Source organism: Sphaerodactylus townsendi, linkage group LG15 (genome assembly GCF_021028975.2).
Source record: "Sphaerodactylus townsendi isolate TG3544 linkage group LG15, MPM_Stown_v2.3, whole genome shotgun sequence".
NCBI lineage: Eukaryota > Metazoa > Chordata > Lepidosauria > Squamata > Sphaerodactylidae > Sphaerodactylus > Sphaerodactylus townsendi.
The window spans coordinates 39,040,459-39,066,476 of record NC_059439.1 but is presented as its reverse complement, the minus strand read 5'-3'; the positions used below and the strand labels follow the sequence as shown (position 1 = coordinate 39,066,476).

At 56.5% G+C, this 26,018-nt stretch overlaps 1 protein-coding gene across 2 annotated transcripts; it reads left to right on the top strand.

The window, feature by feature from the left end:
• The first annotated feature begins 224 nt into the window (after positions 1-224).
• Positions 225-25,799, top strand: FXR2 (FMR1 autosomal homolog 2). Of its 2 annotated transcripts, XM_048517360.1 has the most exons (18): positions 225-481; positions 621-699; positions 8,542-8,594; positions 12,224-12,317; positions 12,406-12,477; positions 13,457-13,605; positions 13,987-14,080; positions 15,888-16,004; positions 16,878-17,048; positions 17,350-17,428; positions 17,930-18,039; positions 18,322-18,408; positions 18,618-18,834; positions 19,965-20,159; positions 21,785-21,985; positions 23,262-23,357; positions 23,545-23,651; positions 24,584-25,799. In XM_048517360.1, the coding sequence occupies exons 2-18, from the start codon at positions 649-651 to the stop codon at positions 24,707-24,709; spliced, it is 2,019 nt and encodes a 672-aa protein (XP_048373317.1). In that variant the 5' UTR covers positions 225-481; positions 621-648; the 3' UTR covers positions 24,710-25,799. The 2 variants fall into 2 exon arrangements, with proteins under 2 accessions (XP_048373317.1, XP_048373316.1); XM_048517359.1 differs by having other exon boundaries at positions 225-699.
• The last annotated feature ends 219 nt before the right edge of the window (positions 25,800-26,018 follow it).

The window sequence follows — 26,018 nt, the reverse complement described above, 5'->3', positions numbered from 1 at the left end:
TCAAAAAAGAGCAAGGGGGCGGGCCGCAGCCTCAGTTACGGGTTGCCATTGGCCAGGTGAGAAAGGCACCTCTTCCTCTCCATTGGTCGTCGGCAGGGGCGGGGGAACGGAGGCGCCGCCCTCCAATCGCTCCGAGCCTCTGGCGCCGGCCCTCCCGCTGATTGGCCAGGAAGGGGCCGACGCGGGCGGCGGGCGCGGCTCCGCGCTCTTGGCTGAAGGCCCCGCCCCTTCCCCGCGCCGGGCGCGCGCACGTCAGGCACGCAGGGCCGCGAAAGGGGGGGTGGGGTGCGCGCGCGCGCGCGGAGTGAGGGGAGGTCTCCTGGCGCCGGCCTCGGGTGGGGGAACCGGGAGGAGCGCGCCAGGCGAGCGGAGTGGGCCGGGCCGGGCCTGGCCGCGGCGGGGCTGGTCACGGTGGCGGAGCCGGAGGAGGCCGGGCCCCGCCCCGCCCCCATCCCCCCACCGGCGGAGGCGGCGGCGGCGGCGGAGGCGACCCCAGCAGGGAGCGGTGGCGGCGGCGGCGGCGGCGGCTCTTCCCCGCCCTTGGCGGCGGCGGCGGCGGCGGCGGCGACCGTCTCGTCCCCCCCGTGCCCCCCCTCCCCCCCTGGCGCCGCCGCCGCCGCCGCCCCCTCCTCGACTGCCGCGGTGCCCATGGAGGGGCTGCCCGTGGAAGTGCGGGGCTCCAACGGGGCCTTCTACAAGGTGAACGGGGGTTGCCATGGCGACGGGGTGGGCGGGTTGCCTTGGGGACCGCGGGGGGGGGGCTGGTCGGGACGCCCCCCGTTGCCCGCCTGGGGCCGCGTGAGGGGAGGGGGGCTGCATGCCAGGAGGGGAGGGGGCCGAAGGAAGGGCCGCCTGAAACGACTGGGGGGGGGGGCAACTGGAGTGGGGGGGGTGGACTTTACTCCCGAGTCGTCCTCCGAGCATTGATGAATGACGCCCCCCCCCTCGTGTTTTAAGCCTCTAACCAGGTGGGGAAGTTGCTGGGAGAGGAAGGGCGGTGGGGGGCACGAGGGAGAGGGGGCGGGGGGGAGGCCTCTGGGCCGGTGCACCTTCTCGGGGGTCAGAAGGCCAGATCTGGGGGGCGAGTCAAGGTGCCATGATGCCCCTAGGAGTGAGAGAGGGGGGGTAGAGCACCCTGATCCCCCTCCCTCCCTCCCTCCCTCCCTCTGCGGGTGCTTCCATGGGGCAGGGCAGGGGTCCTGCTGTGCCTTTGTGGGGCCCTTATTTGGCAGGAGGGTCAGCTCATTGTCTGAATGAAGGCCCTTCTCCGCTTCCCTGGAGGCGCCTGTGCCGCTTTCGCCCCAAAGCCTCCCCCCTGCAGCCGGGCATCCCAAACCCTGCCTTTCCTGGGAAGGCCCCCTCCCAAAAATGAAGCCCCCCCAGAATGTGATGAGCTCAGGGGCCACCCAGCAGGTGGAGTTAAATATATCCTGGTGCTGCCATCAAGAGAGAGGGAGAGGGAGAGCGCGTAGGGTTCGTTTATTGTGTAAGGAAATGAGTGGAGGATGCAAGGCCTTGTAACCGTATCTGCTTGCTCCTTGACTGGCGTGGACACCTGCTCCTCCGGCCTCCTGGCTCTTCCTCCTGGGCGAGGCTTTGCCCCGGCAGGGGTGGTCCGGCCGTCCGGCCGTCCTGGAGGGAGCAGTGCAGTCCCATTCGTTCTGAAGCGCTTCGCTCCAAGTTGCCCTCCGGAGGCGCAGGGCCAGAAACATCGCCGATTCCGCCTCAGGACGAGAAGTGGTGCTTGAAACCTGCAGTCTTCTCGAGCCCCAACATTCACAGTCACAACAACCCACGCACGCACTCTTCTTTTCCCCCCTTGCAGTAGCCACAGAGCTTGCTTTGTGATGGCCAAGATTCAGAAAGGTTCCAGACTAAACACCGGGGTATTGAGAACCCTTTCTGAGGCTTTGAAGACATGCTGCTGTTCAGTCAACAATACTGGGTTAGGTGGCCCAGTGCTTTGTGTGTGTGTGTGTATGCAGTTGTATTGTGAGGCAAGAGAAGTTTCCTCCAGTGGCAGTGCATTGTCACTCTTAGCATAACATGGCTTCTGAGTTTGAGGGGTGCATTTATTTCAAAAGGGCTGTCAGATTACACAGCCGGCCCAATGAACCCTGAACTGAGATTTGAGCCTGATTCATTGGTTTGTTGCTTCCTGCTGTGTTGAATGCACAGTCCCTAACAAATTGATGTCCCCTTCAGAGATAGTCTTAGTTATGACCCAGACTAGCCGAATCTCAATAGATCTTGGTTGTTAAGCAGGGTTGGCCCTGGATAATATGTGGATGGGAGACCACCGATGAAATCAATCCACTAGGGTGTTGTGGGTTTCCGGGTTGTATGGCCATGTTCCAGTAGCATGTTCTCCCGACGTTTCGCCTTCAGATGCCAGCCACAGATGCAGGCGAAACATCAGGAGAAAATGCCGCTGGAATACGGCCATACAACCTGGAAAACCCACAACACCCTTGTGATTCTGGCCATGAAAGCCTTCGACATAGGGGTCTACAACCTGTGGCTCTCCAGATGTTCATGGACCACAAATCCCATCAGCCCCTGCCAGCATGGCCAATTGGGATGGGAATTGTAATCCATGAACATCTGGAGAGCCGCAGGTTGCAGACCCCTGCGATTAAACCAACCACACTGTTGCTGTGCACACAGGCAGATAATAGCCAACCACCTGTGAAGGTCTCTTGCCTTCCAAACCCTACGGGGTCACCACAAGTTAGGAGTGACTCAGTGGCACTTTGTGCTGCTGTTCTTCGGTGTGGCAAGGCCTTCTTTTGATAGGTAGCATTTGGCGCCTCTGTCAACACCGTTGACAACAAAAGTCTTTCATGCTGTTCCTACTTCACAGCAGTTCCTACTTCACAGTTTTGTACATGGCAGATTCTGCCCCCTCTCCTCGGTATCTTGGCAGGAGGGCAACGAGAATGGTTGAAGGATTGGAGCACCTTCCTTATGAGGAGAGGCTGCAGCGTTTGGGACTCTTTAGTTTGGAGAGGAGACATCTGAGGGGGGATATGATTGAAGTCTATAAAATTATGCATGGGGTAGAAAATGTTGACAAAGAGAATTTTTTCTCTCTTTCTCACAATACTAGAACCAGGGGGCATCCATGGAAAATGCTGGGGGGAAGAATTAGGACTAAGAAAAGGAAACACTTCTTCACGCAACGTGTGATTGGTGTTTGGAATATGCTGCCACAGGAGGTGGTGATGGCCACTCACCTAGATAGCTTTAAAAAGGGCTTGGACAGATTTATGGAGGAGAAGTTGATCTATGGCTACCAATCTTGATCCTCCTTGATCTCAGATTGCAAATGCCTTAGCAGACCAGGTGCTCGGGAGCAACAGCCACAGAAGGCCCTTGCTTTCACCTCCTGCATGTGAGCTCCCAAAGGCACCTGGTGGGCCACTGCGAGTAGCAGAATGCTGGACTAGATGGACTCTGGTCTGATCCAGCTGGCTAGTTCTTATGTTCTTATGAGGTCAGGAGTGGTGGGCTGCGTTCTGAGTTGCCCCTCATCCGTCAGGCCTGTCCCTCAGCGTAGCAGGAAGGATCACGCTTTGCTCGTGGTGGGTATTAGGAGGACTTTGGGGAAATGGCTGCCCCAGGTGCCTTGGGGCGTCTACATTTCAAAAGGGACACCGAGGACACGTAAGATTCTGGATCCTGTCAAACGTGGGTGGGCTGTGCTCCTGAACTTTCCCTGTTGTGCTGCAGCAGACAAGTGTGTGTCAGTGAGAAGAGGTGGCTCGCTGGGGAAGACTCCGGGGAATTCGGTAACCTGACCCGAGCCTCGAGGTGGGGACACGGGGTATTGTTTTTGGTGGCTAATTTTAGACCGCCCTCCTCGGAAGGGAGTCACACTGGCGGGCACCTTCCACGAAGGAACCTCTGAAAGCCAATCTTGGGTCCTAGCATAGAGCAAGTTATTTCTGGCCCGTTTGTATGCCGTGGCATCTCCCCAGCGTTCTTCACAAGCGGTTTATGCCTAAAGCTCTAGATTCGAGTCCAGTAGCACCTTAGAGGCCAGCACGGTTTTGGGATGCATAAGCTTTTGAGAACCAAAACTCCCTTAATCAGATATGAATCTTTTTGACTCTCAAAAGCTTATATACCCTAGAACAGTGGTGGCGAACCGTTGGCACTCCAGATGTTATGGACTACAATTCCCATCAGCCCCTGCCAGCATGGCCAATTGGGATGGGAATTGTAGTCCTTGAACATCTGGAGTGCCAAAGGTTCACCACCACGGCCCTAGAACACTTGTCGAACTGTAAGGTGCTACTGGATTCGAACCCAGCTACCCTGTGGAACTGTGCTGAAACCTGTCACCTATCCTGCTGTACAGCTGTCTGCCAACCGAGATCCCATCATCACACACCTCCCATGAGTGAGCCTGTGTAATGAAGGCGGGAAGGAGCGGTGATTTGCAGGTGTCAGTCTTGTACTGGGGGAAGAGTCCCCCATGCTGTGTTCTGTAGACACCAATGATGAATCTTCGGGTTCCCCCAGATCTGTTAACTGTGTTTGGTGTGTGGCCCGTATCCCTGGAGAGTGCTCTGTGTGTGTGTGTGTCTGGTCTCTCCTGTTGAAGGTTCTGGGCTCCCCAAACCCTCCGCTGGGGTTCCTTGTTTCCACACCTTTTCCCTTCACCTTCTCCCCTCTGCTTCTCTTGGTGGGTCTTTCCCCAGAAAACCTGCCAGGAAATAGGCTGCGCTGAAAGGGGTTGCTGCTCTCTCTCAGCGGCGAGTCTGCCTGCGTTGGGGCCGCAGCTGTATCCAGAGGAGCAGTGGTGCTCACCGAGAGGCGGCACGATCGGTCCGCTTTCCTTTGCCCAGACTGCATCTCCGCAGCTGCCTCTTCAGAGCTGGGCCGTTCTCTGCCTGCTTCATTACCGCCTCTGGCTCCTTTTTGGTGCTTCCTTGGGCCCGCTCAAAAACATTCTCTCGAAATTTAAGAACATAAGAACTAGCCTGCTGGATCAGACCAGAGTCCATCTAGTCCAGCTCTCTGCTACTCGCAGTGGCCCACCAGGTGCCTTTGGGAGCTCACATGCAGGAGGTGAACGCAAGGGCCTTAAGAACATAAGAACTAGCCTGCTGGATCAGACCAGAGTCCATCTAGTCCAGCACTCTGCTACTCGCAGTGGCCCACCAGGTGCCTTTGGGAGCTCACATGCAGGAGGTGAACGCAAGGGCCTTCTGCGGCTGTTGCTCCTGAGCACCTGGACTGTTAAGGCATTTGCAATCTCAGATCAAAGAGGATCAAGATTTGTTAGTGAGAGAGAAGTGGGCTCCACAGTCAAACTTGATTCACCTGGTGATAGGTGATGGCTGCAGGGTGGGGCAGGGGTTCCCCCGTGGTCGCGTCTGGACTTCCCAGGGAGTCAGTGAGTGCCAACGCTGCATCAGGCAAAGGAGTCAGGCGGCTGGTTTAGTCTTCTTGCAGGAGCCTAGAATGTTAGTAGCAACCGGTTGTGTGAGTGGGTACATGTGATTATTGTGAAGCTCTCAGTTCCCCTCCCCCCAGGTTTCCTCCAAGGAGCTGGAGGAGGGATAGCTGGTTCTCCTCATCCCCCTCCTTTGTTTTTCGTAGCCTCGTGAAATCGCTTAGGCAAGGGTCTGCAACCTGCAGCTCTCCAGATGTTCATGGACTACAATTCCCATCAGTCTTTGCCACCATGGCCAATTGACCATGGTGGCAGGGGCTGATGGGAATTGTAGTCCATGAACATCTGGAGAGCCACAGGTTGCAGACCCCTTTAGCGTGAAGAAGTGATTGGCTTGAGGTCTCCTGGTGAGCTTCATAGCCAAGCGTGGATTAGAACTCAGACCCCGGTCAACACCACATGAGTTGCGTGTGGCCACCACTGCGCCCAGCGTGGAGCGCCTCTGGAGCAGTGGCCAGCCTGGAAGGGGCTTAAAATGCTCACGTATATGTTGTTAAAGCTTCAGCTATTATATAAGACGGAAGGGGAGCTGTTCTGTGCCGTGATGCAGGCTGAGGTGAAGGGACGGGCGGTGGATTTCTGGCCCTGGCACCTGTGGGGCTGCCAATGGATCGGAGCCGGCCTCGAAACTTTTAGCACAGCAAAGATCGCGCACAGCAGTTTTATTTTAGCACAGGGCAGTAGAAGCCGTGGGGGGGGCGGGGGGGGGGGCGGGGGGGCGGCTGCGAGGTGGGAAACCAGGAGATATAAATGTCCTTGTGTGCTGGCCGAGCAGAACGAGGGAGGGCCGGGTTTCGCCCAGGATAAATGAGACACTCTTGCTCTGCTGCCCAAACCAGAGAGCCATATGGCCTCGGGCCGGGCAGTGCAACTTGAAAAGAGGAAGCTTCCAGCCCTGGGGGCAGAGGGAGAGGGCTGGCGGGCAGACGCTGTTGCCAGAGCTGTCGGGCTCTTTGATTCCACTCACATTTGGGGGGGGGGGCTGGCGGAGTGGCACTTCTCTGCCCCCCCTCTGAATTGCTGCAGTGTCCGCTGGCTGCACAGTCTGTTTCTGAATGGCTGATGTGGGACAGAGTCCAGCCTTTCGCGTTGCTTGTAGCCTTTGTAGAAGACAAGAGACGTGGAGGGAGTCGAAGTTTGCGCGCTCCGCTTTGGTTGGCAGGGCTGGAGGCAGAATCCAGAGCGTGGCGGAGCGTGCTCAGGCAGTGCAACCCTGCCTGGAGCAAGACCCCCTCGCTTCCGTGTGGGGGTGGGCAGCCACTGCCCCTACCTCCAGCTGCAGTGGGCTCCTCTCTGCTGCTTGCCCCTTCTGACCCGGGGACAGGGGGGTCTTAGCCCTCCTTTGCCAGGCGTCCTCGCCGCTTTTGCTGCAGACCCAGCTCAGAGGCCCTGCTAGAGGGCAGCCCTTGCTGTGGTGGGCAGCTGGCTGGGGAGGCCTCTTCCCCCGGGAGCAGCTGTTCCTCTTGGCACCACTTTGGGCGTGCAGGACATTCCGCTTTGGGTTGGTCATATTCTGAACACAGGGCACGTTTGGGTCTTCCAGCCTCTGCCTCCCCCTTCCCTCCAGGGCGGGTCCCCCTGCAGCTGCCCCCTGCAGCTCCCCACCAGGGCCACTGACTGAAGTCCCAAGGCGGAGGGTTGGCTTTCTCCGGCCAAGGAGGTGGCCAGGAACGGGTGTCCCATTGAGACACTGGCTGGGGTCACAATACAGTTGATTCATCCATCCAGGACTTACTTGTGTCAAAGAACATTGAATCCCCCCCCTCCCCACACACACACACACAGACCCACATGCACAACACTCTCAGATGTTGCTGGCACTCACGATGAGTGTGTTGATTCACCAGGCTCACCCTCACGGCAGGTTGCTCCCTGACCTCTGTTTTCTGAGAGTTGCCCCTGGGGAGGCACGTGTGCCCCCTGCGTTCATCTCAAATGCCACACTGTGGACCTAACCAGAGGCCTGGCTCTTGCCTGCGGACCTGCCAGCTGAAGGAAGGGCGTGGGACGGGGCGCGGGGTCCTGGGGGTGGGATGAGGAGGAAGCCGAGATCCAGCCTTGCTGGGGGGCCCATCCCTGACCCGGCAGTCTGCACAGAGAGCCCTGCGTGGGCTTAACTTGGGAGTGCTCTGGGCAGGGCGAGTCTGGCTTCCTTCTGTGGCCTGGAGGAAGCGGCTGAAGCCGTTCTGTAGCAGGAGCAAATCCAGGCTGGTCCTGAGCGAACGGCTGCCAGAGGAGGCCGCTCAGAAGGCCCCTGTGTGTGGTCCAGGGAGAACTGGTTGAAGGGAGACCATGGCGCAAAGTGCTGCTCTGGTTGGTTAGTCTGGCGGGGAATCCATCTTAAAAGGCAACTAAGACGCTCCCCACGTGAGGAAGGGTGTGTGTCTTCCTAGACCCCCTCCCCTGAGATAATGCAAGGTGACTGCTTGGAGTGTTCATTGTGTTCTACAGACGTATCCTCTGCCACTGAGTGTTTTTGGTTCCGTTGCGGTGGGGGAGGCCTCACACTTTGATGCTTTGGGTGATGGAGCTCTCTCTAAGGCAGTGTTTTCCAACCTTTTCGACGTCATGGTACCCTTGACCTCACTTTTCATATCTCACAGTACCCCTGCCATCCTCCACCCACCTTCCCCTCCCAGTTCCCCTGCTTGCCACCCCCCACCTTCCCCCCCCGGGGGAAGGGAAGCACGGGGGTGGGGGGGAGTGGCTGCTGACCTTGCGGCAGGCCCTGCCCCCTGGGCCAGCTTCTTATCCTTGCTGGTGCCAGCGGGAGACCCTGCAAAAGTGAGGGGGCCCGGAACCCTGGTTGGGAATCACTGCTCTAAGGACTGGCACCTCCCAGACACTTCCATACGCTTTGGGGGTGTCCAGCCTGCTCTGCTGCTGTCTCACACGCGGGCGTCCGTTGCTCCTGGTTCTGCTCAGGGTCCGTCCGCCCTAGTGCTGCTTGGTACCAGGTGCTGGATGCCTTCCGGTGCTGCAGTAGCTTTGCTTTGTCGTAGCCCCCGGGTGATGTTTTGGCCAGTGGTTGTCCATGATGCTAACGCTCTGTCTGTTGTCTGTCTCTTCCCCTGCAGGGTTTTGTTAAAGATGTTCATGAAGATTCGGTCACGATATCCTTCGAGAACAAGTGAGTAGCTGCTGGGGGGGTGGGTGGGGGGTGGCCTGCTAATCCGTGCCCCACAGACCGAGAGCCACCGCCTGCTGGTTGCCATCGAGGGCTGAGGGCCGGACATTTGCTTTCCAGAGAACTTCCTGAACAAATAGTGGTGGCTCTTCCGGGGCTCCTAAAAGAAACTGTTCAGGTGTTCAGCTGCTGTGGCAGTCCAGGTAGAACCCAGGTGTCCTGGCACAGCCCCCCCCCCTTTAAAAAAAACCCTCCTTAAATCCCCACAAGTTCCCAGAGTGTGGCAGGAAACCTCATCCTGGAAGTTACCTGGCACATAGAAAGCGCGCAGCCTCTTCTGTTGGAGGCTGGCTCCTGTGAATTTGGAGGGCTTTGAACCCCAGGGAGCAACAGTGGCGTAGTGGCTAAGAGAAGTGGCTAAGAGCAGGTGCACTCTGATCTGGAGGAACGGGGTTTGATTTCCAGCTCTGCCACCTGAGCTGTGGAGGCTTATCTGGGGAATTCAGATTAGCCTGGGCACTCCCACACACGCCAGCTGGGTGACCTTGGGTTAGTCACAGTTCCTCGGAGCTCTCTCAGCCCCACCTACCTCACAGGGTGTATGTTGTGAGGGGGGAAGGGCAAGGAGATTGTAAGCCCCTTTGAGTCTCCTACAGGAGAGAAAGGGGGGATATAAATCCAAACTTCTTCTTCTAGCTGTCTACTAGCTCTCTGGCTTCCATTTTCCCATCTAATTTATATCCATCACTTTTGCCTGAGCGAGGTAGGAGTTGGGTGACGGGGAGCCCAGCCGTGAGGGCTTCTTTGAGGGAAGTTGGGCCTTCCAGCAACTGCGGCTCCTGCCAAGACCCGCTTCGTGTTGCGTAGAATGGTGATAGTTCCCTGGCTGTTGAGACAAGCCCGGTCCAGCTGCTCCTCCAGCTGCTTGGGGGAGCCCCCTGTCCGACCATCTTCTGCCGATGCAGGGCTGGGCTCGGTTCCCCAATGGGTGGTGCTGAGCCAGTTGAAGGTGGGTCTGGGTTGGTTCACTTGGCGCTTTCTGCTGTCTGTCTGTCTGTCTGTCTGTCTGTCTGTCTGTCTGTCTGTCTGTCTGTCTGTCTGTCTGAGTGTTTTGTAGCAGGAATAAAAACTCCTACATGTGCCTGTGGATGTTCTGCCCCTTGGTTTGGCTGCTTTGAGGCCAGCTAGAATGGCTTTTTCAGTCCTGGTGAAAGGCTGTATCTTCCTTTTATTAGACAAGCCTTAGGGCAGTGGTGGCGAACCTATGGCATGGGTGCCAAAGGTGGCACTCAGAGCCCTCTCTGTGGGCACTTGCGCACAGAGTTCATCATGTGGGAGGAGGGTGGAAAATCACCCCCCCCCCCACACACACACACACATAGGCTGGCCTGGGCATGATCCTTTACCTGGGAGTAAGCTCAGTTGCTGGCATTGGGGCTTGCTTCTGAGTAAACCCTCCTAGGATCGTGATTCACCCGTTGGAAGCGTTGCACGGTTGCTTCACTAAGCTTATTCCTGAGTAACGCGCGCCTCAGAGCCAACCATTTTTTCTAAACTAAAACCTCAGTAATCAGGTTAAATGGCCATGTTGGCACTTTGTGATAAATAAGTGGGATTTGGGTTGCAATTTGGGCACTCGGTCTCGAAAAGGTTTGCCATCTCTGCCTTAAGGTGTGTGTGGGGGGCGGGGGGATAGTTACCTGCCAGGAGTCGTAGCCGGGGCTGCCTCCGATGGATTCTCTAGCCGTGACTGTCCTCCTCCTCCTGCAGGAATCGTACAGTGGAGGGGAGGGGAAGGTCAGAGTGCCTTCACTTGTGGGTGATGCCTCAGCCACCTGTCTGCCCTCACAACAGACGTCTTGGCGCGTGTGAATGGCCTATGGGGGGAGGGGGAGTGACCAGGCTCAGAGTCCTGAATTGACAAGTCAGATTTTTTTTTTTAAATGAGCTGCTTGGAAAAATAATTCTTCAGCAGCTGAAGGCGGGGGGGGGGGGGGGGGGCTGCGGGAGCAGAGCTCTCCTGGCCTGCAGCCAGTGCACCCGAATCACCACTCTGTGGCCCCAGCACTTTGGCTGCACTGGTGAGTTGGACCCTCCCTGGCACAGGTGGCTGATGGCTGGACTAGCCCCCCACCCCCAGCCTGTGCTCTGACCACTGGATGCTCCCTTGCTAGGATGCTCCCCTCGTGCGTGCGCAGGGGCACATGGCTGCTGGCTGCTCTTGAGGTCGCTTTGCAGCACCCTGGTCAGTTCCCTGCCTCGTCCTCCAGCCAGAGGATCCTTCTGAGCCACCCTTCCTGCCTCTCTCTGAGGAGGGGGGCTGGCTCCCGTTTCCTTGCCTGGCGTACTTTGCCGTGCCTCTAACTGCAGATGCCTCCCAGGCCCTGCAGTCCTGGAAGGGCGTTCTCTGTTGGGCCTGGGTTATTGTAAGTGGTCCTCTGTGGAATGGGACCTTCAAGTGCTCAGGAGCAGCAGCCGCAGAAGGCCATTGCTTTCACACCCTGCATGTGAGCTCCCAAAGGCACCTGGTGGGCCACTGCGAGTAGCAGAGAGCTGGACTAGATGGACTCTGGTCTGATCCAGCTGGCTCGTTCTTATGTTCTTAAGTCAACTCATGCTTCAGTCGCAAGTGCCCGTTTTTATCCTCACTCGTGCTGCTCCGAGTAAGTTCAGACATGAGCTATTAAACTGCCTCTCACTTCCCTAGGCCCAGTGTGTCAGGGTGGGGGGTGGCTTTTCAGTTTGTGTTCAGAGTTGGTCAAGAGCTTTTCCCTCTGAAGTGGAGCCCTGGGGCAGATTCCCTTCAAGTGAGTGAGGCTGGCAGCCAATGGCAGCCCTGCTTACCTGTACCGAAGATACCCAAAAGAATTCTCAGCGTTCAGACGGAGAGCATCCCGTGCAGGGAAAGACCTTTCTCTGCCTCACACCCTGCAGGACGGCTGCCGGTCAGCAGAGGCACTGCTACTGCAGTAAGAGGCAGCCTCGTGTGACAGTGGGCACCTACATAAGAACATAAGAACGAGCCTGCTGGATCAGACCAGAGTCCATCTAGTCCAGCTCTCTGCTACTCGCAGTGGCCCACCAGGTGCCTTTGGGAGCTCACATGCAGGAGGTGAAAGCAATGGCCTGCTGCTGCTGCTGCTGCTGCTCCCGAGCACCTGGTCTGCTCAGGCATTTGCAATCTGAGATCAAGGAGGATCAAGATTGGTAGCCATAGATCGACTTCTCCTCCATAAATCTGTCCAAGCCCTTTTTAAAGCTATCCAGGTTAGTGGCCCTCACCACCTTCTGTGGCAGCATATTCCAAACACCAATCACACCTTGCGTGAAGAAGTGTTTCCTTTTATTAGTCCTAATTCTTCCCCCCAGCATTTTCAATGGATGCCCCCTGGTTCTAGTATTGTGAGAAACCTGAACACCTACACCAGGGCAGGTGACCTCTGTGTACTTACTGGGTCTCCCCATCGCTGGCGGACTTCAATCAACGGCTGGACAAACACTTGTCAGGGATGCTCCAGGCTGATTCTGTATTGGGCAAGGTGGGTGGGTGGGGTTAGGCTGTGTGACCCCTTCCAACTCCATGATTCCGGAATCCGTTGCTACGTGGAGTGACTCTGTGTGCCTTCTCCCAGCTGGCAGCCCGAAAGACAGATCCCCTTTGGCGACGTGCGGCTGCCCCCACCAGTGGAGTACAGCAAAGAGATTTCAGAAGGGGAGGAGGTGGAGGTGAGCACGGTCTCCCTTGGGGGGTGGGTGGGGGGAGCCGTGGGGCTGGCCAGGACTGACTGCGCTCTCTTTCGCTGTCTTCGTGCAGGTGTATTCTCGAGCTAATGAGCACGAACCGTGTGGCTGGTGGCTGGCCAGAGTCCGCATGATGAAAGGAGACGTGAGTCTTGAGCGTGACACCCCCCCCCAATCTTTCCTGGCTCATGCAGTAAGAAGCAAACATGCAGTCCTTCTCTCTGACCAGAGTACGGTGGCCCCTGTGTGTGGACACAGTGTGGCACTCTGGGCTCCCTGGCCACCATTCACACAGGGCAAGGATGCTTGCATACCCGGCTGGGGAGAGGAGCTGCAGGCAAGGAGTGGTAGCAGGTGGGATCCTAAAGCAGATAAGAGTAGAGTTTTGGATGGCTCCCGCAAGCTCAGCTGCCCACTGAAACTATTTTGAACGCTCCCCCAATGCAAACAGTGTGGCTCACTTAGGGTAAAGAAAACCCTCTCGGGCAGAACTCTGCACTGCGGCAGTGGCGTAGTGGCTAAGAGCAGGTGCACTCTGATTTGGAGGAACCGGGTTTGATTCCCTGCTCTGCCACTTGAGTTGTGGAGGCTTACCTGGGGAATTCAGATTAGCCTATACCAGTGGTGGCAAACCTTTGGCACTCCAGATGTTATGGACTACAATTCCCATCATCCCCTGCCAGCATAGCCAATTGGCCGTGCTGGCAGGGGCTGATGGGAATTGAAGTCCATAACATCTGGAGTGCCAAAGGTTCGCCACCACGGGCCTATACACTCCCACACATGCCAGCTGGGTGACCTTGGGCGAGTCACAGCTTTTCGAAGCTCTCTCAGCCCCACCCACCTCACAGGGTGTTTGTTGTGAGGGGGGGAAGGGCAAGGAGATTGTAAGCCCCTTTGAGTCTCCTGCAGGAGAGAAAGGGGGGATATAAATCCAAACTCTTCTTCTTCTTATTGTGTCTGGGGTGGAGGAAGAGCAGAGGCTGGTCTCTGGCCCTAGCAACCGAGTTCCTCGTGGATTTTGCCTTCCTGAATGCCACCTCTTGCCCTTCCGCTCCCTCCGCCTGCTTCCCCGCCCCCTGCTGGCCCTCAGAGTCTCTTTTCGCCCTGCTTTCTCTTTGCAGTTCTACGTCATAGAATATGCCGCTTGCGACGCCATCTACAACGAGATCGTCACGCTGGAGAGACTGCGGCCCGTTAACCCCAGCAAAGTCGCCACGAAAGGCAGTTTTTTCAAATTTACCATTGCGGTACCAGAGGATCTCAAGGAAGCGTGAGCATTGGCAGACGTTACAATTCTAGTTTCCTGTGCGTGGTGTGTGGATTGCCTGTCAGATCCACCTAAGTTGCAGTTGGCACCAAGACAGGGGCCTGCCCATCGCCTGAGATGCTCTCTAGAGGCACCTTTCCCAGCCGGGGTTCCTGTAGGAACCAAGGCGCCCTCAGACACCTTTCCTGGCACCCGCCAGGTGTTTTTAGAAAGCAGGTAGTGTCGCCCCTTGCCGGCCTCCGCAGCAGGGCCTGGCACCAGCCCACACACAAAGCTGCCCCTGGGCTGCATCAACCCCTTCCCAAGTTGGCTTCCAAAGCTTCAACAGATCCGGCTGGAAGTTGAGGCACCCTGAAATGACTTGAATCTGTCGCTGCTTCACAGGTGCTCAAATGAAAACGTCCATAAAGAATTCAAGAAGGCCGTGGGCGCAAACTGCATCTTTCTTAGCTCCACTAGCAGTGAACTCATCATCCTCGTAAGAGCCATTTCCTCTTCTGGGGGTGGGGGTGGGGGGAAATCTGTGTGCGTGGGACGGGGGCAGGGAGTTCTTCTGGCCAGGGTCTAAGCTGAAGTTCTGGGTGGGAAAGTTCTTCCCGGCTGTAGTGGACTTTTCCTGCCAGGTTGAGAACTTGTGTTTCAGAGGGCTGGCTCTTCACTGCCCTCTAGTGTCCAGACTGTATACATACGACCATTAAACTTCCAATACAGCTGCTTTGAAAACTCTGAATCTCTGAGGTGTGGCTTTGCACAGGCTGGACGTTTTGTTTTGTGCTGCCCTTCCTCTCCCCCGGTGTCGAGGGTGGTAGCCGTTGCTTCCTGGGGGTGCTCTCACAGCTCCTCCTTCCACGATCTTCACTGTTTCCAACGAGTTCATTTATTGTGATTTGAATGAGCAGCCTGTTTACACCAAGGCAGACAACTGACAGGGGGCATCCTCAGTCCGTCCATTTTGGCAGCTGCTTCTGTAGCTTAAGAACATAAGAACAAGCCAGCTGGATCAGACCAGAGTCCATCTAGTCCAGCTCTCTGCTACTCGCAGTGGCCCACCAGGTGCCTTTGGGAGCTCACAGGCAGGAGGTGAAAGCAATGGCCTTCAGAACATAAGAACGAGCCTGCTGGATCAGACCAGAGTCCATCTAGTCCAGCTCTCTGCTACTCGCAGTGGCCCACCAGGTGCCTTGGGGAGCTCACAAGCAGGAGGTGAAAGCAAGGGCCTTAAGAACATAAGAACTAGCCTGCTGGATCAGACCAGAGTCCATCTAGTCCAGCACTCTGCTACTCACAGTGGCCCACCAGGTGCCTTTGGGAGCTCACGTGCAGGGTGTGAAAGCAAGGGCCTTTAAGAACATAAGAAAGAGCCTGCTGGATCAGACCAGGAGTCCATCTAGTCCAGCTCTCTGCTACTTTCCTGCCAGTGGCCCACCAGGTGCCTTTGGGGAGCCTCACAGGCAGGAGGTGAAAGCAATGTGGCCTTTAAGAACATAAGAACCTAGCCTGCTGGATCAGGACCAGAGTCCATCTTAGTCCAGCTCTCCTGCTACTCGCAGTGGCTCCACCAGGTGCCTTTTGGGAGCTCACAGGCAGGAGGTGAAAGCAATGGCCTTAAGAACATAAGAACTAGCCTGCTGGATCAGACCAGAGTCCATCTAGTCCAGCTCTCTGCTACTCGCAGTGGCCCACCAGGTGCCTTTGGGAGCTCACAGGCAGGAGGTGAAAGCAATGGCCTTAAGAACATAAGAACTAGCCTGCTGGATCAGACCAGAGTCCATCTAGTCCAGCTCTCTGCTGCTCGCAGTGGCCCACCAGGTGCCTTTGGGAGCTCACAGGCAGGAGGTGAAAGCAATGGCCTGCTGCTGCTGCTGCTGCTCCTGAGCACCTGGTCTGTTAAGGCATTTGCAATCTTGGGGCTCGATCTCCTACCTGGCAAGCCTTTCAATCTGCCCCTTGTGTTTTGAGTTGAGGTCAGAGTCGGGGCCTTCCTGGGGTCCGGTTACAACAGGCTGGCTCTGCCGGGCTTCGGCGTCAGACTGGGCGGGAGGACGGGGCAGGCCTCACCCCTGCCTTGTTCAGGACCTGCTTTCCCAGAATCTCCCGCCACTTCCTCCCTCCCAAGGGAAACGCAGAAACACTACCTTGGGCTGGACAGGTTGAAGTTCTGAGCAGCCAGCTGCGTGTCGTGGCCCGTCTCACACCCATTCTGCCCCCTTTCTGCCCCCTGCCTGCCAGAGAATCGTGGCGGTGTTCCGTGTGCTGGTCTCCTGACTCCTTTCTTTTTGCCACAGTCGACCAACGAATCCACTGTCAAGAGGGCCTCTCTGCTGGGGGACATGCACCTCCGCAGCATCCGGACCAAGCTGATGCTGATGTCGCGGAACGAGGAAGCCAACAAGCACCTGGAGGTACAGCCTTGCCCGGGCGAGGGGGTGGAAGAGCGTGAAAGCGCTTTGAACAGCAATGCTGCAGGCCTCCCGGGCACCATGGCAGACCCTGAGGGCAGTGCCTCTGTCCCTGGAATCCTGGCCAGGCCGCCATCGCAGTGTGGTCTTGGCTGGTGCTTTTGCCTTCAGGCGTGGACATCTCACCCCACATTGGCCCCCTTGGGGGTGGGGAAGAGATGGAAGACTGCTGGCTGCTCCTGAGGCTCTGGCAGTCGGGCTTGGTGGTTTCACGTCGTGCCTGCCTCGAGAGCCAGAGTGGTGTAGTGGTTAAGAGCAGGTGGATTCTAATCTGGAGAACTGGGTTTGATTCCCCACTCCTCCACCTGAGTGGCAGAGGCTTACCTAGTGAACTAAATGTGTTTTCGCACTCCTGCACTCTTGCTGGGTGACCTTGGGAATTCTCACAGCCCCACCTGCCTCACAAGGTGTCTGTTGTGGGGAGAGGAAGGGAAAGAATAATAATAAGAAGAACAGTTTGGATTTATATCCCCCCTTTCTCTCCTGCAGGAGACTCAAAGGGGCTGACAATCTCCTTGCCCTTCCCCCCGTCCTCACAACTAACACCCTGTGAGGTGGGTGGGGCTGAGAGAGCTCCGAGAAGCTGTGACTAGCCCAAGGTCACCCAGCTGGCGTGTGTGGGAGTGCACAGGCTAATCTGAATTCCCCAGATAAGCCTCCACAGCTCAGGCAGCAGAGCTGGGAATCAGACCCGGTTCCTCCAGATTAGATACACGAGCTCTTAACCTCCTAAGCGACCTGGAGTCTCCTTACAGGAGAGAAAGGTGGGGGTGGTATGAATTTAACCTCTTCTTCTTCCTCCTCCTCCTCCCCCAGACCAGCAAGCAGCTGGCCTCGGCGTTCCAGGAGGAGTTCGCCGTGCGTGAGGATCTGATGGGCCTGGCGATCGGCACCCACGGGGCCAACATCCAGCAAGCCCGCAAGGTGCTGGGGGTCACGGCCATTGAGTTGGATGAGGAGACCTGCACCTTCCGCATCTATGGGGAGGTGAGGGGCTGGGGGCTATCCAGTGGGCCCTTCTTTAATGTAGGGAGGGTTCTGTGGGGCGGGGAAGGCGGGTGTCTTGAGTGGAGCCAGCCTGCCTGTGGGACCGGGCTTGACAGCTGGAGTGCCAGGGTGCCCGTCTCTTGGGCCTGAAAGAATCCAGAGGTGAGAGTCTTCTGGAGTGGGAGAAGGCGGCAGATCCCTGTCTGCCCCAGGAGGACCCACCTGAGCAGTCTTGGCAGCTTGGTGCCTCTGAAGCCAGCGGCTGAGCGTGCCACCCCTGGCTCTTCTGCCCCTCCCCTAGACCCCAGAAGCCTGCAAGCAGGCCAGGAGCTTCCTGGAGTTCTCCGAAGACTCGGTCCAAGTCCCCCGGAACCTCGTGGGTGAGTGAAACTCCTCCCCCTCCCTGCCACAAACGGGCTGAAGGGAGGGAATGAAGAGCCCTGTGAGTGCAGCATGGAAGATGCCGGATGGACGGCACAGTAGTGGAACTAGAGGTGGACAGGGGCGGGGGGCGGAGCTGGTCTTCAGGGCTGCTATCAGCCATGCTGAGGAATATGTTAGCCTGGAGAGTGGAGTGTCAGCGCATGAAGGCCGGGTGGCAGGGGGCCTGCTGGCTGTCACAGGAGATGAAACTGTCCCTCTAGCTGTGGGATGCCCCCGTCCTTGTCCTGGACTCTGCCGGCCTCTGAAGGACTCCTGCTTGGCAGGCCCTTCCCCAGTGGTGGGCAGCTGCCCTTTAGGCAAGTCAGGAGGGCCTTTCACCTCCGTGGCGAACTGTGCAGCCTGGCCAGTGGCGAGGCAGCGGGGGCTTGATCTTGGCCGCGGCAAATGCCGTGAGATGGTCACACTTGCCAACGTCTTTGGCTTCCGTTTCGCTGCAGGGAAAGTGATAGGCAAGAACGGCAAAGTCATCCAGGAGATCGTGGACAAGTCGGGCGTCGTCCGGGTGCGGGTGGAAGGCGACAATGACAAGAAGAACCCCAGAGAGGAGGTAATTGGGAGTCTCTGGCTGTCCTTTGGCCCTGACTCTTGAGCTCTCTGCCTTCTCGCGCCCTTCTGTCCTTCCTGGCTGGTGGACGTGTCCTTCCGCGGTCCCCAGGTGAAGCCGTGTGAGAGAGATGCTGGACTAGATCCTGCAGTTCAGATTCTGGTGCTGTGTCCAAGAATGGCCCCTTGCCTGGGGGCTGCAGAAAGATAAACAACCAGAGGATACTTTTTCCCTGGTTTGAAAGAGTTCAGGGGTCGGCAACCTGTCTCTGTGCTTCTCCCCCAGGGGATGGTTCCTTTCATCTTTGTGGGGACGCGGGAGAACATCAGCAACGCACAGGCGCTCTTGGAGTACCACCTCTCCTACCTCCAGGTGAGGCGTCTTTGCTGTTGCTGCTAAGAAACCTGGTTTCTTCTGCAGCCGTGTCCTGTGTTGGGGGCGGGAGGGGTTCAGGTCGAGGGGCAGCAGCTGCCCCCTTCCCTTGGGGGATTGTGGGGCTCGAGTGGCAGCTGCATTTGAGGAGTGTCCGGTGGTCGGCTGTGGGGGCCCTGTCCTCACGCTTCCTCCTTCCTCCCCGCTAGGAGGTAGAACAGCTGCGGCTGGAGCGCCTGCAGATCGACGAGCAGCTGCGGCAGATCGGCCTGGGCTTCCGGCCTCCCTCCAGTCGGCCTGACAAGGACCGGGGGGGCTACCTGACCGATGAGAGCGCCTCCTCCTCCTCGCTGCACAGCACACGGACCTACGGGGGAAGCTACGGCGGGCGGGGCCGAGGGCGCAGGGGACCCAGCTCCGGCTATGGTGAGGAAGAGAGGGTGAAGGAGGCGGCTGTCCTTTGTGCTTGCCCCGGCACCAGCCCTTCCCCCAGGACACGAGACTCCGTTGAGAGCAGGAGTCTCCCCAAAAGGGCCCTGTGGGGCAAATGATGGGGGGGGGGGCACTCCCAAACAGCATCTCTCCCATTTTCTCCCCTCCCGCCATACCTGGGAACGACACCTTTCTTGATTTCTTTTCCACCAGACGATGGCACTCCTGGTTTATTATAAATTGTGTTTATTATAAAATGTGTACGTAAGATGCTTACTGTTATTTATTCTAATATGATGGAAATTCATTTATCCTGTAGTTTTATTAGTAAATACTATCTCTAGACCATGGGGAATGGTTTTATCTTTTGCTAAACAGTAGCGAATAGGGAAGAGTCAGATACAAGCTGATTTCAGATTTTAAACATTTTTATAAATATATATTATAACTGAATGGTTAAAGCCTATTAATCCATTTTATATCTTCTATAAATGAACTATCATGATGGAATGTAAAACCCATAGATGGCATATATCAGTGATGGTGAACCTTTTCGAGACCGAGTGCCCAAACTGCATCCCAAAACCCACTTATTTATCGCAAAGTGCCAACATGGCAATTTAACCTGAATACTGAGGTTTTAGTATAGAAAAAACGGTTGGCTCCAAAGCGCACGTCACTCGGGAGTAAGCTTGGTGGTAGTCGGTGGCTTTGCTTTGAAGCAACTGTGCAACGCTTCAAACGGGTGAATCACGACCCTAGGAGGGTTTACTCAGAAGCAAACCCCATTGCCAGCAACCGAGCTTACTCCCAGGTAAAGGATGGCGCTTTCGTTCTTCCCATGAAAATCAGTAGGGCTTAACAGGGTTACCTACACTGCTTCCCCAAAACTAGGTCTTAGGTTTAATGCTAATAATCTCCCTGAAATAATTACACTATTATCACATGACCAACTCTGTGCATGCGTGCCCACAGAGAGGGCTCTGAGTGCCACCTCTGGCACCCGTGCCATAGGTTCGCCACCACTGGCATATATGATCTCTTTTAAACTTAACACAGTGTATAACCACATTCTTATACTTTATGCCAATAAAGGTGATTGTGATTGTGGTTTCTTTTCCCAGCTACCAACTCGGATGTGTCTAACGCCTCTGAGACCGAGTCGGAAAAGAGAGAGGACTACGAGTGTCCGCAGCCTGGCGAACGCGACCCTCGCCCCGAGGACAGCCGCAGGCGGGCGGGGGTCGGGCGAGGGCGAGGCCCTGCTCCGGTCCCCCGTGGGGGCAGCAGCAAGTTCACCAACTCCTCCATCAGTTCCGGTATGGGGGGCTGGACCATATTTTGGGAGCCCTACTGGTTCGCTGTGGGGGGGTGGGTGTGGGGATTGTGCACATGTGTGGTGTGTTGTGGAGGTGGCCGTTCCCTGACAGCCTTCCAGCGCAGCTTGAAGAGCCGTCCGACAGCCTCCAGGGTATCTCTGGGCTGCTTCTGGGGGAGGCCTGTGGGACAGAGGCAGCGGAACAGTTTGCCCCTGGCATCTCTGAAGCTGTGTTGAGGGCGGGGGCGGGCTTGTCCGTTCTCCCTTGCTCTGACCCCCACCCCCGCAGAATCCTTGCTCAGACTTTCACTGCTGTTCAAGGTGGGGCCAGCTGGAATGCAGAGTGCCCCTGTGTCTCCACATCCTTCCTTCTTCATGGCCAGTGGCCCTGGAGAACCTCCACATTCAACTGCAGTCAACCTCTGAACACCAGTGCCAGGAGGAAGCACCAAGGGACGGCCTTGACCTTTGTGCCCTGTTGGCCCTCCAGAGGAACTAGTCAGCCAGCGTATGAGGCAGGACGCTGGACTAAACGGACCACTGCTCTGACCATTAGATCATTCCTTTCTCGTTCCTCGCCTCCCCACAAAGGCCGTCATGGGGTCTTTTTCCTGAGCTCACAGCAGATGGAAGCTGTGCTGAAAACATTTAAATCTCACCCTGTCTACCAGTAGCTCCCAGGGGTGTAACGAGGCAAACTGTGGCCCTGGGCAAAACCTGAGTTGGATGCCCCCACCCCCCAGGGCGGCCACTCCACCATGACCAAATTTTTTTTGCACCAGGACATTGGTGCCTGCAGGAGGTGCATTTTTAGACATATCCTCACCACAATTTCCATGTATTATCAGGAGACTGTCCTTATGCTACCCCCCAAGTTTGGTGAGGTTTGGTTCAAGGAGTCCAAAGTTATGGACTCCCAAACGGGGTGCCCCATCCCCCATTGTTTCCAATGGGAGCTAATAGGAGATGGGGGCTACAGTTTTGGGGGTCCATAACTTTGGCCCCCCTAAACCAAGTTGCACCAACCCTGGGGGGTATCATCAGGGCAGTCTCCTGATGAGACCATGAAAGTTTTGGTGCCGCTAGCCTAAAAACTGCGCCCCCTGCAGGCCAAAAATGGAAAACCACTAAGAATACCCAAAAACGAACCCTGCATTTTGATGCCCCCCACAAGGTGGTGCCCTGGGCAGCTGCCCACCTTGCCCCATGGGCATTACGCCCCTTGCCCAATGGGCATTTTGCCCCTGGTAGCTCCCACTGTGGGTTAGGAATCTTTGCAAACATCATGGCAGTTCTCGTCTAAACAAGTGAAACATCACTAAAAACAGCCGGGGAAAATCTTATGAGGAGCCGTCAGTGGTGTCTGTGATGTCTGTAACAAATAAGATGCAGAAAAGAGTCAGAGTAAAAAAAAAATTAAGTGAATCAGAGTATCACAAGCTCTACACGGCAGCAGTGACGGGGCCGGGGGTAAGACACAGAGATACCACGAGGGGGATAGAAATGTGCTACAATCTAGGCAGATTAACTCAGCTGGCACGCTGGCAATCTGCTCCGGGGGAGGGGGCCAGGACCCCCCGCCTTCTGCGTGGCCTGCTGGCTGATGCCAGGCCTCTCCCAACCCAGTTTTGAAAGATCCCGACAGCAACCCGTACAGCCTGCTGGACAACACTGAAACCGACCAGACGGCAGACACCGATGCCAGCGAGTCGCAGCCGATCAGCAACCGCCGGCGCCGATCCCGCCGGCGCCGTACTGACGAAGATGCCACGATGATGGACGGGGCCCTTGAGTCAGACAGCGTGTCTGTCAGTGAAAATGGCGTGGGTACGTGGGGGCGGGCAGGCCTGCCACAGAGGGTGGGAAACGGTGCATCTGAGAGCAGAGCCGTGGGTAGAGGCGTGTAAGGCGAGGGATCGGCCGGGGAAGCCCTGATCCTCGGGCCTTGTTTTGTCTTCTTGAAGGAGGCTGGAGGCTGGTGTCTGGGCTGCCAGTGGGGCGGGCTCGGGCAGCAGGGATGGGGCCTGTTCTGTGGGTGGGGGCCACCCACAGATGGAGATGCTGGTATGGAGCGTTTCACAGTGGAAATTCCTGGCTGGGGATTATTGGGAAACAGGCCGGCTTGTTGTGGGGCTGCTCTTGGAGTCTGTGTGCCGTTCTGGCAACCTCACCTCCAGAAGGGCAGAAAATGGCCAGTCAAGGGGGTTTGGAGCTCCCCTGAGAGAAGCCGAGAGCTTTCTGGTGGGGAAGATGGACTTCAGTGGGGGAGGGGGGGGGCGCTTAATAAGAGTTTATACAATTATATGAAGGTGGAATCAGGCTCCAACTAGTGGCGTCGTGGTAAAAAGAAGAGGAGGAGTTTGGATTTATATCCCCCCTTTCTCTCCTGTCGGAGACTCAAAGGGACTTACAATCACCTTGCCCTTCCCCCCTCACAACAAACACCCTGTGAGGTGGGTGGGGCTGAGAGAGATCCGAAGAACTGTGACTAGCCCAAGGTCACCCAGCTGGCGTGTGTGGGAGTGCACAGGCTAATCTGAATTCCCCAGAGAAGCCTCCAGAACTCAAGCAGAGGAGCTGGGAATCAAACCTGGTTCCTCCAGATCAGAGTGCACCTGCTCTTAGCTACTGCTCTTAGCCACTACGCCACTGCTGCGTGGCGGATTGTAATCTGGAGAGCTGGGGTTCAAGGCCCTGCTTCTCTACAGGAAGCCTGCTTGAGTGACTTGGGTCAGTCAGAGTTTCCTCAGAACTCTCTCAACCTGCCAAGCCACCTTGGGATCTTTCTTACCTTGAAAACCCGACAGCAGAAGTGCCCAACATCTGGCGCTTCAGATGCTCATGGACTACAATTGTAGTCCATGAACATCTGAAACAGAGGGGGCACTATGCTAAATGACAGAAGACGGGTGCTGACCCTCCCTATTCAGAAGCAGTGTATCTCAATGCCAGTGGGTGGGGAAGGGTTTTCACCTTCTGCCCTTTGTCGGGGGCTTTCCGGAAGCCTGTGGCAGAGCTCAGCTGCTTCCCTGCTGCCCTTGGCTCCCAGGGTGCGCGTCTGCCTTGCGCTCCCCCTCATCCTACTACCCTTTTCTCTCGCCAGAGGAAGAATCGAAGCCTCAAAGACGCAACCGAAGCAGGCGCCGGCGTAACCGTGGCAACCGTGTGGATGGCTCCATCAGCCGGGACCGTCAACCTGGTATTGTCTGAAGTTGGGCTTTTTTAATAAAAAACCAACTGATTGAGGGGGGAATTGGGGTTGCCTGTCTTTTGGAGTCCACGGACAATCCCCTTCCCACTGGCATTTTGTTCTGTAATGTGCTTTGGCTGTGTTTATGATCCGGTCCATTTTCTTCCTGTCCCTCGGGCCCTCCCCGTCCCGACAGTCACGGTGGCAGATTACATTTCCCGAGCAGAGTCTCAGAGCCGTCAGCAGCCTCCGCGCAAAGAAAGCCGGGAGAAATCGGCAGAGGACGTCACATCCATACAGAAGGTGAGCTGGGGAGGGAAACGGCTCTGTGGTTCTGGGTGGGACCGGGGAGAGTCGTTCCCTTCACACATAGACCCGGGGGCGTCCAACTCTGGTGCCCCAGATTGTTCATGGAGACCACGGTTCTCATCAGTCCGTGAACATCTGGAGCGCCAGAGTCGGACACCCCTGACTTCGACAAAGCCAGGCGAATTCCAGTCTGAGACTTTGCAGCAACACGTAGACTCTTGGGCTTTGAATGGCTCTGAACAGAAGCGAGGGCCTGCTTTTTTAAAAGTGGCAAGGGAAATGTGTAACATATTGCCGTCCAGCGGTCTCCAAACCTCTTTGAGCCCGCAGGCACCTTTTGAATTCTGACATAAGATGGTGAGCAGGAAAATGGCCGCTCTAGGGGGGTGGAAACAAAATGGCTGACGTAGTTAAGATCTTTCTCCTGTGGTCGCAACTGCTGCCCAAGCAGCGATTTTTAAAAAATCTGCAGAGCCAATTGGAACCAATTGGAGCAGCAGTGGCGTAGGAGGTTAAGAGCTCGTGTATCTAATCTGGAGGAACCGGGTTTGATTCCCAGCTCTGCCCCCTGAGCTGTGGAGGCTTATCTGGGGAATTCAGATTAGCCTGTGCACTCCCACACACGCCAGCTGGGTGACCTTGGGCTAGTCACAGCTTCTCGGAGCTCTCTCAGCCCCACCTACCTCACAGGGTGTTTGTGGTGAGGGGGGAAGGGCAAGGAGATTGTCAGCCCCTTTGAGTCTCCCGCAGGAGAGAAAGGGGGAATATAAATCCAAACTTCTTCTTCTTCCTGGGCAACCCCCCCACCCCCCCACGTGGCCTCACCCACTTTAATAGAACACTTGGTGGGCACCCAGGAAAGGTGTCAGCGGGCAGCGCGTTGGAGCTCCCTGCTGTGATGTTGTGTTTTCTCCCTCCCTTTCCAGGGTGAGGCCGGCAGCAAGGTCGTGAACGGCCCTTCAGAGAACGGGGAGCACGCTGCCGCCGCTGCCGCCGCCGCCACCACTGCCGGCAACGAGGAGGGGGCTACCCTGGTGAACGGGGTGTCCTAAGTGCCCCCGCCTCAGCAGCCGAGTCCGATCCCTACTTTTCACCTGCTTGCAGCATCTTAAGAGAAATGAAATAAACACCACACCGATCTCTTGTTTAAAAACAAAACCATTATTTAAAAAAAACAAAACAACCACAAACCAACCCGGTCCTAAGGTAATTATCTTGTGCTCGTTAAAAGCTTGCCAAAGATGGAAAATGTTTTTTTTTCCAACGGCTCTTAACACATCCTGGTGAAGCTTCGGCAGCGGCCGCCAGGCAGGGCAGCGAAGACACCCTCCCCCCCCTCCTTCCTTCCTTTCCACCCTCTGGCCAGGTGGGGTTGCTGACGCCGACCTGAGCGCTGAGCTCGGCGCCCCCCTTCCGGAGGCGTGGACGGAGCGGGTTCGGGGAGGAGAAAAACTCTGACTTAACATGCATCTGTTTTTTGGTGACTTTACTGGTTCTTTTTTTGTTTTGTTTTTTTTTTTTGCTTTGAAACAAATGAGAAGAAGAGAAAAAAATAATAATAACCGGCTATTCAAACTGGAGAAAGGAGAATGGGAGAGAGAAACCTGTGCCTTCTGACAATGCAGACCTACGCAACCTAGCGCAGAACGCTCTTGGGGGGGGTTATTTTGTTCCTTTACTCTTCGACTAGTTTAAAAATTGAAGGCAGGGAGTCCGTCTGTTCCAGATGGGAGGCAGGAGAGCTGCCCCCCCCTAAGTGTGGAGGGTTCTACGGCTGTTAACGATGAACCCCCCTCTCCCCCACCCCACCTCCAGTGTTGAGCCTTCACTGGTGTGACTGGGTTTTGTGGCGGGGTGTGGAGGTAGAAGAAGAAGAAGGAGGGGGTGTGTGTGGAACTTTTGTTTGTAGGCCACACAGATGTGCATCTTTTTTTCCTTTCTTGAAACACTGTGGAAGCCGAGGCAGGCGGAGGACGAGCTGGCGAGGGGGGGGGGGCATTTGCTGCCACAGCAGCTGCTGGAAGTGTGTGTGTTTGTGCGCGGGGAAAGAGGGGATTTGATCTGTGACGGTCGAGACTATTTATTTTTCACTGTACAGTATTTAAAGAGAATAAAAAAACCCAAACTCTTGAAAAAAAACAACACCCAGGCCTTCCGACTGCTTTCTTTCCTGCTCCTCCGGGCCTCCCCCCCGCCCCACGGGTGGTCCTCTCCTACCTGACACGGAAGAGCTGGGGTCCCCTTGCGCCAGGGGAAAACGGCCGAGCCCTAGGTGGGACATGGGGTCAGTGCTATCAGTCACAGACCAGGAAAGGGATTTGGGCGTCTTAGTTGATAGTTCCATGGGAATGTCAACTCAAT